The sequence below is a fragment of the Piliocolobus tephrosceles genome, chromosome 19, assembly GCF_002776525.5.
Source record: "Piliocolobus tephrosceles isolate RC106 chromosome 19, ASM277652v3, whole genome shotgun sequence".
Classification (NCBI taxonomy): Eukaryota; Metazoa; Chordata; class Mammalia; order Primates; family Cercopithecidae; genus Piliocolobus; species Piliocolobus tephrosceles.
The window spans coordinates 18,213,087-18,226,867 of NC_045452.1; the positions used below are offsets into that span (position 1 = coordinate 18,213,087).

Here is a 13,781-nt window from a genome sequence, read left to right on the forward strand (position 1 = left end):
AGTGGTGTGATCTTGGCTCACTGCAGCCTGGGCAAGACACAGAGAGACTCTGAGTCAATTAGCCGGGCATGGTGGCGGGTGCCTGTAATCCCAGCTACTTGGGAGGCTGAGGCAGGAGAATTGCTTGAACCCAGGAGGTGGAGATTGCAGTGAGCCGAGATCACGCCACTGCACTCCAGCCTGGGTGACAGAGCAAGACTCTGCCTCGAGAAAAAAGACAGGGGCAGGGGCATGGAGGGTGATGCGAGAGTTTTGTGCAGAGTACAGCTGTGCTACCTGCATGTCCCTGAACCTGGTATACTATAGCATATCCTTCCTTTGGATCGGGCTGTTCCCTCTGACTGAAGGTTGTTCCCCTGCTTCTCCCTGCCACCTGTCTCTCCTTGCCCCTCACCCCTCTGTGCCCTGCACCGTTTCCTTCTTAGGAACTGTCCATCCTCTGTGATCTGCTGCTTATCACTAAGTTGACTCTGATGACGCTGGCCGGCAAGGCCCTGGCCTGAGGGAGCTCTGAGATCCACGCGGCTGCCTCTGACTACTGCTCATCCACGTGATGCCAAACACTTTCCACAAGTGACCTTTACTCCTTCCTTTCTTGCTGCAAGGTAGGCACAATTTCCCCATTTTGCAGATGAGGAAGAAGGGCTCAGAGAGGCTCACTAATGTGCCCATGGCCGCTCATAGGACTGTCTGTAGAGTTGATAGCACTGTTTTTCCCCAGAACAGACATGTTCCCCCCAGCAGCCTTCATCTTAGGAAAGAACTGGGCACCCCGCACCTGGAATAGGAAGAGAAGCGCTATGCAGTGTGTGGGGGAAGCTGGGCCGAGGGGAATAGGGTGGGGCGGGCTACTCACTCCTTCAATAGGATGACATCGGCCAGCACACCGAACATCTGGTAGAGCCCAGAAGCCTCATTCACGCGCCGCACGATGGAGCTGGTCAGCTGTGTGATGGGGAGCTCGGTGGCAGGCCAGGCGATGCTGTGGTGGCGGTGCTCCAGGAGCCGGTGAACAGCACGCACTGGAACAGCCAGAGGAAGGAAGGGATGCTGCACTTACGATTTTATCTCTGGTCACTGGGAGGGATGCCCAGGCCTCATCCACCCCTGAGAACGCCATACACACTGGTCTGCATGGCCCAGAGCAAATGTGTAGGTGGTGAACACATGAGGGGAGGAGATGGCAGCTGCCTTTAAAGCTGGGTCAGCAGGTATGTTCTGGAAAGGACCAGACAATCCATATTCTCTGCTCTGTGGGTCATACACTACTCAGTGATGCTGCTCAATTCTGCCCCTAGTGTAAAAGCGGCCAAGACAACAGGCAAAGGAGTGAGCACAGCTGGATTTGGTCTCCAGGCCAGAGTCTATCTGCCCTTGCTTCAGGCCATCTGCACGTGGGAGTCCCATTTGCCCCACCTCACATGAGGAACGTCAAGTCTGACGCAGAGCCTTCCCCAGAAACCTTCCCCACTTCACAGCTCTGTTTCCATCAGAGATGTGCCTATGGAAATCTTTGATTTCGCCCTCTCTTTCACAGCCTAAATCCATCTGTCTCTAAGTTCTTTTTTTAAAATATTTTTTATTTTATTTTATTTTTATTTTTTATTTTTTTGAGACGGAGTCTCGCTCTGTCGCCCAGGCTGGAGTGCAGTGGTGCGATCTCAGCTCACTGCAAGCTCTGCCTCCCGGGTTTACGCCATTCTCCTGCCTCAGCCTCCTGAGTAGCTGGGACTATGGGCGCCTACCACCTTGCCCGGCTCTTTTTGTTTTTGTTTTTTTTTTTTTTAGTAGAGACAGGGTTTCACTGTGTTAGCCAGGATTCACTGTGTTAGCCAGGATGGTCTCGATCTCCTGACCTCGTGATCTGTTCGTCTCGGCCTCCCAAACTGCTGGGATTACAGGCTTGAGCCACCGCGCCCAGCCATATATATATATATATATATTTTTTTTTTTTTAAGACAGGGTCTTGCTCTGTTGCCCAGGCTGGAGTGCAGTGGCACGATCTCGGCTCACTGCAACCTCTGCCTCCCGGATTCCAGGAGGAACCGACTTCCAAAGTTGAGTCCAATCCTTTGCCCGTACTGTAAGACCCCTCTGCAGTGGTCCCTACACCTATTATTGTAGTCTTCTAACCTGGAATAAAGTCCACCTTACTGTCTTCATTTTTATTATTGTTTTTGAGACAGAGTCTCAATCTGTCGCCCAGGCTGGAGCGCAGTGGCGCAATCTTGGCTCACTGCAACCTCCGCTTCCTGGATTGAAATGATTCTCCTGCTTCAGCCTCCCAAGTAGTAGGGATTACAGGTGTATGCCACCAAGCCTGGCTAATTTTTGTATTTTTAGTAGAGATGGGGTTTCACCATGTTGGTCAGGCTGGTCTCGAACTCCTGACCTAAGCTGATCTGCTGGCCTCGGCCCCCCAAAATGCTGGGATTATAGGCATGAGCCACCACATCCGGCCTGCCTTACTGTCTTTAAAAAGAAAAAAGAAATATAAACGTTGAATGTCTTTGAGTGGCAGAATATAAAGATTACTCCCCCTAGTTCCCTATATTTTCACATTTTTGATGCTCAGGCTAGGCTTGGTGGCTCATGCCTGTAATCCCAACACTCTGGGAGGCTGAGGTAGGTGGATTGCTTGAGCTTGGGAGTTTGAGACCAGCCTGGGCAACATGGCAAAACCTTGTCTTTACCACACAAAAATAAAAACAACAAAATTAGCTAGGTGTGGTGGTGCGTGCCTGAAGTCCCAGCCACTCAGAAGGCTGAGGTGGGAGGACGGCCTGAGTCTGGGAAGTCGAGGCTGCAGTGAGTTGAGACGACGCCATTGTACGTCAGCCTGGGAAAAAGGACAAGACACTGTCTCAAAAAATAATACTACTACTAATTTTTTAAAGCTCAGCTATAAGATTTTGACTACATTCTTTCAAATAGACTCACCTAACTGAATATTGTATGCCTCACTGAGTGAATTTCAACCAATACCCTGTCCTTCTCAGAAGGTTAACCACAGGAAAGGGAATATCTAATTTTTATTTATTTATTTATTTTTGAGACAGAGTTTCACTTTTTGCCCAGGCCGGAGTGCAATGGTGTGGGCTTGGCTCAGTGTAACCTCCACCTCCAAGGTTCAAGTGATTCTCCTGCCTCAGCCTCCCGAGCAGTTGGGATTATAGGTGCCTGCCACTATGCCCAGCTAATTTTGTATTTTAGTTAGAGATAGGATTTCACCATATTGGCCAGGCTAGTCGCAAACTCCTGCCCTCAGGTGATCCGCCCACCTCAGTCTACCAAAGTGCTGGGATGACAGATGTGACCCACCACGCCTGGCCACATCTAACATTTGAGACTCCTCCCCATAGAGAGGGCACCGGTTTGCTTTCTATGAAAGAAGAGAAGACCTTTGTAGAAAGTGTTTTTCAAGAAAGCACCTGGGCCTTGGGAGTTTAATTCCCATGATGGTGAGAAAATCACGAAAACTCTTGAGCCTCAGAGTTTCACACTCTGAGGAAAATGGAGATTTCACACCGACCTTTTGGGGTGTTGGCAGCCCTGCCAGGGTCGTGTGTTCAGTGCTCAGCCCACTGAAGTCACCCAACATGCGTGAATTCATTTCTCTTACTTCCTTTTTATTTCCCATTTATTCCTAAAATCACAAATATCAATTTTTGGTGTGGGATTATTTTAGTGCAATAAATAGAATTATGTTTTTAAAACATATTTTAGTATTTTCTTTGTAAACATTCTCAAGTTAGCAGAAAATTTATACCCTTGATACTGAGAGTTTTGAAAAAGAACTGATATAATCCAATTGCAATTTCTTTTTTTTTTTTTTGAGACAGAGTTTTGCTCTTGTTGCCCAAGCTGGAGTGCAATGGTGTGATCTCAGCTCACTGTAACCTCCGCCTCCCGGGTTCAAGCGATTCTCCTGCCTCAGCCTCCCGAGTAGCTGGTATCATAGGCATACGCCACTGCACTCGGCTAATTTTGTATTTTTAGTACAGACAGAGTTTCTCCACGTTGGTCAGGTTGGTCTCGAACGCCCAGCCTCAGGTGATCTGTCTGCCTCGGCTTCAAAGTGCTGGGATTACAGGTGTTAGCCACTGCATCTCGCCCCGATTGCAATTTTTATTGAAATATGTCAGTACCCAAATTGTCTATATGGGCACGGAGCTTCATAGCTGCTTGGTGGCCAGGTATTGCCTTATTTAGCCCTCACGATGGACCCATGATGGTGGAGAGTTCACCTCATTTCCATCTGTGACGTTAGCATGTCCATCAGGGGCTTGGAAGCTTCACCTCTAGGACCACCCAGCTGGGGAGGAACCAGGTTCACATTCTTCAAGCTCAGAGTTCCTGCCAACACATGATACTTAACCTGTCTGGGGCTTAGGCACATAACATAGCACTTCCGGATGTATCTACTTTTATGCTTGATTTTAATTTTTTTTGAGACAGGGTCTGACTCTGTTGCCCAGGCTGGTGTGCAGTGGTGTCATCTTGGCTCACTGCAACCTCGACCTCCGGGGTTCAAGCAATTCTCATGCCCCAGCCTCCTGAGTAGCTGGGACTATAGGCATACATCACCATGCCTGGCTAATTTTTGTATTTTTAGTAGAGACAGGGTTTTGCCATGTTGCCCAAGCTGGTCTTGAACTCCTGGCCTGAAACAATCCACCTGCCTCGGCCTCCCAAAGTGCTAAGATTACAGGCGTGAGCCACAAAACCCGGCCTACGCTTGGTTTTATTTTTGAGACCGGATCTTGCTCTGTCGCCCAGGCTGGAGTGCAGTGGCATCATCACGGCTCACTGCAACCTTGACTTCCTGGACTCAAGGGATCCTCCTGCCTCAGCCTCCCAAGTAGCTAGGACTACAGGCGTGGACTTTTACACTTTATCTGATACTTCCCTAGATGTGTCTTCAGAACACAAAAACCTGCTGTCACTTCCCCAAGACGATTTATGACAATGAGCTACTGACAAGCAATCCCCTAATGCTTCTGGACATAGGAGTAGATTTATAAGCCCTGGGATGCTGAGAGTGGTTCTGTCTGGGGACAGTTCTGCCTTCTCAGCTGGGCTCACCTGTGTATCGGAATCCGTGGATGAAGCCCCCAGCAGATTTCCGGTAGTCCACTGAGTGGCTGGCGGTACCCAGGATAAACAGACCCCGGCTTCCTTTGGATTCGTAGCTAGCTCGAATTAGAGGGTACTTCTTGCCGAATGCATTTCCCGAGTTAAGTCGGAGAGACCTGCCAGTGGAAAGCGCTGTTGATGAAAATAGCTGCTATGTGGGAGGCACTTATTTACTTATTTAGTTTTGAGATGGAGTTTCGCTCGTCGCCCAGGCTGGAGTACAATGGCGTGATCTCAGCTCACTGTAACCTCTGCCTCTTGGGTTCAAATTATTCTCCTGCCTCAGCCTCCCGAGTAGCTGGGATTATAGGTACCTGCCACTGTACCCAGCCACTTTTGTATTTTTAGTAGAGACAAGGTTTCACCACGTTAGCCAGGCTGGTCTCGATGTCCTGACCTTAGGTGATCCGTCTGCCTCGGCCTCCCAAACTGCTGGGATGATAGGTGTGCGCCACCGCACCCGGCCAGGAGGCACTTATTACAGTGGCACTTATTACTGGCACTGAGTGCCTTACTTTTCTCGTCTCATTTAAACCTCACCATGACCCTAGCAGATGGGTATTATCATCTCCACTTAAAGAGATGAAGTCGGCCGGGCGAGGTGGCTCACTCCTGTAATCTCAGCACTTTGGGAGGCCGAGGTGGGTGGATCACAAGGTCAGGAGTTCGAGACCAGCCTGGCCAACATGGTGAAACCCCACCTTTATGAAAAAATACACAAAGAGTTAGCTGGGGGTGGTGGTGCATGGCTGTAATCCCAGCTACTTGGGAGGCTGAGGCGGGAGAATCACTTGAATCTGGGAGGCGGAGGTTGCAGTGAGCCAAGATTATGCCATTGCACTCCAGCCTGGGCAACAGAGTGAGACTACCTCAAAAAAAACAAAAAAACAAAAACAAAAAAAAAAACAATGAAGTCAGGCCAGGTGCAGTGGCTCACGTCTGTAATCCTAGCCTTTTGGGAGGCCGATGGAAAGGAGGCTCTGGACAGGCACAAGAGCTTCTCCTTTGTCTTTCTGCACCCTGGTCAGAAGGCAAATGACCAGGTCAGAAGGATATTGCTTTGGTCAGAAGCAAAGGATATTGCTTTGGTCAGAAGGATATTGCTTTGATACCAAACCTCCCGAGGTAGTTGGCAGCAATCTTTAAAGTCTAGGCTTCATAAAACAGCCCTTCAAGATACAATGATAAATAACTTTAGCAACTAACATTTTATTGTGCACATGATATATGCCAAGTACTTTCTCTGATTTATTTTAAGAGATCCCTATCTCTTATGTCTCATTATGTTGCCCAGGTTGGAGTGCAGCTGCTATTCACAGGCACGATCATAGCACACTGCAGCCTTGACCTCCTGGGCTCCAGTGATCCTCCTGCCTCAGCCTCCCGAGTAGCTAGGTACTCATCATTGCACCTAGCTCCCAGCACTTTCTTTCCTTTCTTTCTCTCTCCCCCCTCTCTCCTTTCTCTCCTCTCGTTGTTTTTGAGACAGAGATCTCACACTGTCGCCTGGACTGGAGCGCACAATGGCGCAATCTTGGCTCACTGCAACCTCCGCCTCCAAGGTTCAGGCAATTCTCCTGCCTCAGCCTCCTGAGTGGCTGGGATTACAGGCACGTGCCACCATGCCCGGCTAATTTTTTGTATTTTTGGCAGAGACGGGGTTTCACTATGTTGGTCAGGCTGGTCTTGGACTCCTGACCTCATGATCTGCCCACCTCGGCCTCCCAAAGTGCTGGGATTACAGGCGTGAGCCACTGTGCCCGGCCATCTCTTTTTTTGTTTGAGACAGGGTTTCACTCTGTTGCCTAGGCTGGAATGCAGAGGCATGATCTTAGCTCACCACAGCCTCGACCTCCTGGGCTCAAGCAGTCCTCCCACCTCAGCCTCTTGAGTAGCTGGGACCACAGGCATGTGTCAACACACCTAGCTAATTTTTGTATTTTTTGTAGAGATGGGGTTTCACCATGTTGCCCAGGCGAGTCTTGAACTCCTGAACTGAAGTAATACGTCCGCCTTGGCCTCCCAAACTGTTGGGATTACAGGTGTGAGACCATGAGCCACCGTGCCTGGCATCTGCGCACATTCTTCTTATTTTGAGACGGAGTCTCGCTCTGTCGCCCAGGCTGGAGTGCAGTGGCGTGATCTTGGCTCACTGCAACTTCTGCTTCCCAGGTTCCATCGATTCTCCCACCTCAGCCTCCCAAGTAGCTGGGATTACAGGCACCCACCACCAGGCTTGGTTAATTTTTTTATATTTTTAGTACAGATGGGGGTTTCACCATGTTGGCCAGGCTGGTCTCGAACTCCTAACCTCAAGTGATCTGCCTGTCTCAGCCTCCCTAAGTGCTGGGATTATAGGTGTGAGCCACTGCACCCAGTCTCCAAGCATATTCTTATGTTAATCCTCGCAATAACCATATGAGAAAGAAACTTTGAAACCCATTTTAGAGATGAGGATACTGGGCCACAGCCTGGTTAAAGAACTTTCAACGAGGTCACAGATTTGGCAAACTGAGAATCTTAAGACAATTCCCGCACCTGTGCTCTCAGCCACTACGCTACACTGCCTTCCAGCAAATTCCCCTCGGTATTCTCTCTGAGCCCGCCTTTCCATCTCACAGGTGGAGGCTCCCAATGCCGATGAAGATCTGCTGGTACTGCTCCAGGACCAAGGGCCTCAGGGCCACCTGGGACCCTCAACGGTCAGAGAGCTCATGTCATGGAGGGAAACCAGGCAGCACTCACATCCATTCTTAGGGTGCTGTCCTGAGAGCTCTGTCGCCAGCCTACTGAACAGCCACTGTGTTCCCCTAGGGAGGGGTCAGGAGGGTTTGCTAGGAGAGCCCACCTCCTCCCGCATGGAACTCACTTATTGAAAATGGAGAAGTCAAAGTTCCAGCCCAGGCAGCGGATGACCCGGTCATAGGGCACGCGCATGGCAAAGTTGTCATTGTCGTCCTGGGGGAGGGTGATGGCGTCGGCACTCTGGTTGGTGCTGGCTTCTTCCAGGAAGAATTTCAGGGTGACATGGAACTTGCCTTTGCTATCCTTCAGGATGGCCAGATCCCTCAGGTCAGACTCGAGCAGCCCATCCAGGGACTTCAGCTGGTAGGTATCCAGCAGGCCATTGTTGATGGCTCTGGGCCCACAGAGAATGCAGGGAGAGAGACTCAGAGGAAAGCTGGGCAGTGCAGCTGGGGTCAGGAAGGGCAGGGGAGGGTTGGGGAGGCTCTTTCCACACTCTGGGCTCCCAGCACAGAACACACACGCAGGGATGTGGCCTACCTGAGGTCTCCAACGTAGTGGGTGGCCCAGGACAGACGGACCCGGGAGCGGCTGAGCATGTGGATAAAGTTTGTGACACCCAAGATGTTCTCTGCCGTCTCAAAGGCTGAGTTCCCACGGCCCAGGATCAGCACATTCTGGCCTATAAAGTCCTCAGGGTCTATGGACACAGACTCGTAACCCTCCACGTTTTCGGAGCCAGGGAAGTCAACCTGGTTGGGGACTGATAAACCAGTGGCTACAAGGAGGACGCTGCAGGCAGGCACAAAGGAAAGATGGCTTAGTCTCTTAGCTATAAGATCACTAAGTGAAAACCACTCCCTGGACCCACGCACCCACCTGCCTCACTCCAACCACTGGCCGCTAAAAGAAAATAGGACATTCATTCATTCATTTGTTAATTCATTCCTTTGTTTACGCGCTCACCCCAGTGCACTTGAGAGGCTCTGCCCTTGCCTCTCCCTGAGCTCACAGTATTTTCCCTAGCACTGTACTGGGGGTTAATTTTGCCCTGTGAGAGAGAAGATGACATTATGAGAAAGGGAGAATTCACCTAACTGTGCACACAACAGTCAGACCAGGTATCACCCTTGGTGATGAAAGGAAACCTGTTCTACTTTCCCCTTTCTGAGTCCTCTGACGGATGCATCTATCTACTGAGAAGTAATTCTGTACCAGGCCCTGTACTAAGTGTGTCTGTGCACCATCTTACTGACTCCTCCAAGCAACCCGGAGGTGGTACATGGCCTGCTTTACAGGTGAGGAGGCACAGGCTCTTCAGGTCTGTGGCCTAAAAGCTCCTAAAGGCAGCAGAGCCAGAGTCTAAACACATAATAGGCCTGATTTCAAAGTCCTGCTCCTTCCATTGGTAAGGATCGCCATCCAGGGGAGGGCAGCTGGGGACTTAGATCCCGCCGGCCTGCAGAAGAATGCTTTGATCACAGGGAGATTTCAAAAATAGAATCGAAGGCTGGGTGCAGTGGCTCATACCTGTAATCCCAGCATTTGGGGAGGCTGAGGTGGGTGGATCTCCTGAGGTCAGGAGTTCAAGACCAGCCTGGACAACATTGTGAAACCTCATCTCCACCAAAAATATAAAAAATTAGCCAGTTGTGGTGGTGCGTGCCTGTAGTCCCAGCTATTGGGGAGACTGAGGCAGGAGAATCGCTTGAACCAGGGAGGCGGAGATTGCAGTGAGCCGAGCTCATGCCACTGCACTCCAGCCTGGGTGACAGAGTGAGACTCCGTCTCAAAAAAAAAAAAAAAAAAAGCGAAATACCCATTTTCTTCCATTCCTCCCACACCTATTGGCCAATCAAGGTGTGTGGTTCGTGTGGGGAAGGTCCCAGCTTCTGCAGGTGAGCTCAGGCACAGGCCTTACCTGCACTGGTGCACCTGGCCCTTCTGGTCGGTTAGGATGAAGTAGTGGCCATTCCAGGCCCGTCGGTCCTTGTCCAGAGTGACGTGGGCGATGGTGGTGTTGTACTGGATACGGAGCCCCAGTGTGTCCGCGAAGTCACCCAGGTAGCGCACCATGTCGCGGGCGTCGGGGAAGTAGGCACGTGAGTAGTGTCTGAAGAGCAGCCGGGGGTCGTGGCTGAGCAGAGAGTTCCAGTCGTGGCGGAGGTTGAACTCGGCGTTAGCCTTGCCAGTGTACCGCTTGTTGATGCTGATGAGCTTGCGGTGCCGCGGGTAGCGCGTGAAGAAGCTGCCGGGCTGCCGGGAGCGCTCGAACACTTCATAGTCGCGTCCAGCGCGCTGCAGGAAGTAGGCCATCTGCAGGCCCGCGGGCCCAGCGCCCAGCACGCAGTAGTCCCGGCGCGGGGGTACCGACAGCGCTGGGTGCAGGGCGATGGCCAGGAGCAGCCCCGGGGGGCCCCACAGCGGGGCCACAGCGGAGAGGCCCATCCTGCAGCAGACCAGAGGGGTAAGGCCTCGCACCCGGCCGGGCGGCCGGGAGACACGAGGCCCAGAAAAAGGCGGGGCCTGCGGGAACTCTCACTGCAATCTGGGTCAGTGCCAGGCCCAGAAGCCACGGTCCTCACAGCTCATTTGCCCAGACTCCACCGTTTCAAGCTGAGACCTGGGGCTCCCCGGAATCCCAAGCCCCTCCATCTTAATCTCATTCAGGATCTCCTTCCTCAGGGGCACCGGCTCCCCGCTTATAATTGTAGTAACCTCCGCCCTGGGGAAGGAGAGGGTACTCCCCAGTTTTCCCCTAATTTGAGGGTGCCCAATACTCCTTTGAACCACCCTTCACGTTGGACCTTCCAGAGGTGCACTTCGTCTTGGCCCCTCTCCAATGCCAAGGCTGGAGTCTGAAGGGGGTGTGGCCTGCGTGCGCCCCGCCCCCTGCCAGGCTCCGCGCTCCCCAGGCTGTTCGGCCACGTGACAGGGATGCCCCGCACACCTGCTGCCCGCCAGCTTGCGCTTCAGGAGCCGCCAGGTCCCCACGCCCGCAGCTCCGGCCTCCCCGCCTCCAACCGACCCCCTAGAAGCGCGCGAACCTCCCAGACGCTCCGACTGCAGCCTGTGGTCTAATGAGGCCGCGCTTGGCTCGCTCGCTCCACGGCGGCCCCGCCCCTCGCGCCCGGACCAATGGCAGGGGGCGGGGTCACGTGCGCAGCGCGCAGCACGCTGGGACAAGTTGGCTGGCTGCCGGTACCGGGCCCGGTGCGCGGGAGAGGCGGGCCCGTCGTGCGTGCGCTGCTCCGGGGGCTGGCAGAGGGGCCTGGGGCGGGCGCGCACCAGCTAGGGTGGAAGGTCTTGAGATCCGGGATGGGGAACTGGGTCCTTCTTTTTAAAATGTGCCTCTCTACACGGAGGGAGGGGAGCACGTGATTTTTGGAGCTAATCCTACCTCTCATATTCCATGAATGTAGCCAAACACTAAAACTAGTTGGCCTACCCAGTTTTGTGGGACTGAAAACCAGCGTGGTGGAACCAGGACGGATAAGCCAATTAACAAGCGTTTGCTACAGTGACTCAATGTACTGCTTACCAAGTAACATACACGACTGTCTTGATCTTCCACCAAACAGGAGAGGCGGGCAAGGCATTGTTTCCGACGTTTGGTAGCTGACTGGTCAAATGGAGACATAGGGATGAAGGGATATGTTTGCAATCACAGGAAGTGGAGCCTGGAATTAAAACTCAGTGGAGGCAAGATAAATGGCAGGAGGGAGATAACGTGAACTAGTTGATCAAGGTTGGCTTCCCAGGGGTGGCATGTAGCCCCTGCATGAGATTTACATGGGAAGAAATACGAGGTCAGCGTAGGAACCTTCAAAGTCCAGTGAAATGGGGGCTGAGTGTTCTTGTGGTAAGGGCAGGTGGAAAGAACTGCGAGCTTGCAGCTTTGCATGGCTGGAGATTCTTTTTTTTCTTTTTCTTTTTTTGAGACGGAGTCTCACTCAGTCTCCCAGGCTGGAGTGCGGTGGCGAGATCTCAGCTCACTGCAAGCTCCGCCTCCCGGGTTTACGCCATTCTCCTGCCTCAGCCTCCCGAGTAGCTGGGACTACAGACGCCCGCCACTACGCCCGGCTAGTTTTTTTTGTATTTTTTTTTTTTTAGTAGAGACGGGATTTCACCGTGTTAGCCAGGATGGTCTTGATCTCCTGACCTCGTGATCTGCCCGTCTCGGCCTCCCAAAGTGCTGGGATTACAGGCGTGAGCCACCGCGCCCGGCCAAGATTCTTTTAATTAAACATCATAGCTGGGGACTCCTTAGAAAAACTTCCCTGACCGCTCAGGCCTACAAGTACCTACCAAAGAATGTCATTTACTTTTTTTTTTCTTTGAGACGGAGTCTCACTCTGTCGCCCAGGCTGGAGTGCAGTGGTGGGATCTTGGCTCACTGCAAGCTCCGCCTCCCGGGCTCACGCCTTTCTCCTGCCTCAGCCTCCCGAGTAGCTGGGACTACAGGCGACTGCCACCACGCCTGGCTAATTTTTTATATTTTTAGTAGAGACGGGGTTTCACTGTGTTAGCCAGGATGGTCTCCATCTCCTGACCTCGTGATCCGCCCACCTCGGCCTCCCAAAGTGCTGGGATTACAGGCGTGAGCCACCGCGGCCAGCGGAATGTCATTTAATTTCTTCAGTCTGTGTCAACATCAGAGAAAAGCTCCCTCAGAGCAGAAATTGTCCAGTATCTGACATACGGAAGTTCAGGCATTTATTGAATAAGCACTGGAGCCAGAGAGGTTAGGCAAAATACTTTGCCAAAAATAAAGTAGGGACGTCTTCTTTCTTTTTGAGACAGAGTCTTACTGTAACCCAGGCTGGATTGTGCAGTGACACAATCATGGCTCACTGCAGCCCTAACCTCCCAGGCTCACACGATCCTGCTTCAGCCTCCCAAAGTGCTAGGATTTTTTTTGGATAAAGGGTCTCCTTCTGTCACTTACACTGGAGTGCAGTGGTGTGATCATAGCTCACTGCAGCCTTGAACTCCTGGGCTCAAGCACTCCTCCCACCTGAGCCTCCTGAGTAGCTGGGACCACAGGTGGAAGCACCATGACTGGCTAATAGTTTATTTATTTATTTTTTTTGTGGAGACAGGGCCTAGTCTCCCTGTGTTACCCAGGCTGGTCTCAAACTCCTAGGCTAAAGTGATACTTCTGCCTTGGCCTCCCAAAGTGTTGGGATTAGAGGTTTGAGCCACCATGCCTGTTTCCTCACCTCTACAATGGTACTACTCCTGCCAGCATCACACTTCTGTATGAGGCTTAGATACTACAGAAAGCTCAGCATTAACACCTAGCAGGGTAATTACTCCATAAAGTGTCCAGAACAGAACGTCCACTTATACAGAAATTTACATACCCTCGGCTGGGTGTGGTGGCTCACGCCTGTAGTCCCAGCACTTTGGGAGGCCAAGGCGGGTGGATCACCTGAGGTCAGGAGTTCAAGACCAGCCTGGCCAGTATGGCCAAACCCTCTCTCTACTAAAAATACAAAAATTAGCCAGGCATGGTGGTGCATGCCTGTAATCCCAGCTACTGGGGGGGCTGAGGCAGGAGGATGGTTTCAACCTGGGAGGCAGAGGTTGCAGTGAGCTGAGATCATGCTACTGCACTCCAGCCTGGGTGACAAAGTGAGACTCCGTCTCAAAAAAAAAAAAAAAGTTTACATATCCTAAACATCCAGAGGTCTTATGACACGTTGCTCTGTAGGGACAGGCCTGAGACTGGCACAGCCCAAGCCAAGCTTAAAAACAATTCACAAACCATTACACAATCAGCCAGTGGGACATCCATCAAACTCTCCATGGCAGCCTCCCTCATGCGCAGCAGCGCCACCTCATCCACGCCCTTCTCTGCGCTGTACTAGCGCTCTGCACTCCAGCTCCTCCCAGTG

The 13,781-nt window shown here is 52.0% G+C and overlaps 1 protein-coding gene across 3 annotated transcripts in view; it reads right to left on the reverse strand.

The window, feature by feature from the left end:
* Window positions 1-10,977, reverse strand: part of FOXRED2 (FAD dependent oxidoreductase domain containing 2) — a 21,745-nt gene extending 10,768 nt beyond the window's left edge. For all 3 annotated transcript variants that reach the window (XR_002733593.1, XM_023222087.2, XM_023222088.1), the window contains exons 1-5: window positions 9,803-10,977; window positions 8,422-8,673; window positions 8,006-8,275; window positions 5,086-5,252; window positions 857-1,022 (exon numbers count right to left, since the gene is read on the reverse strand). Coding sequence is in view for 2 of the 3 variants with exons in the window: in XM_023222087.2 (XP_023077855.1) it covers window positions 857-1,022; window positions 5,086-5,252; window positions 8,006-8,275; window positions 8,422-8,673; window positions 9,803-10,329 (1,382 nt within the window). In the remaining variant the exon portion in view is untranslated. The remainder of the gene's footprint in view (window positions 1-856; window positions 1,023-5,085; window positions 5,253-8,005; window positions 8,276-8,421; window positions 8,674-9,802) is intronic.
* Window positions 10,978-13,781: the final 2,804 nt, after the last annotated feature.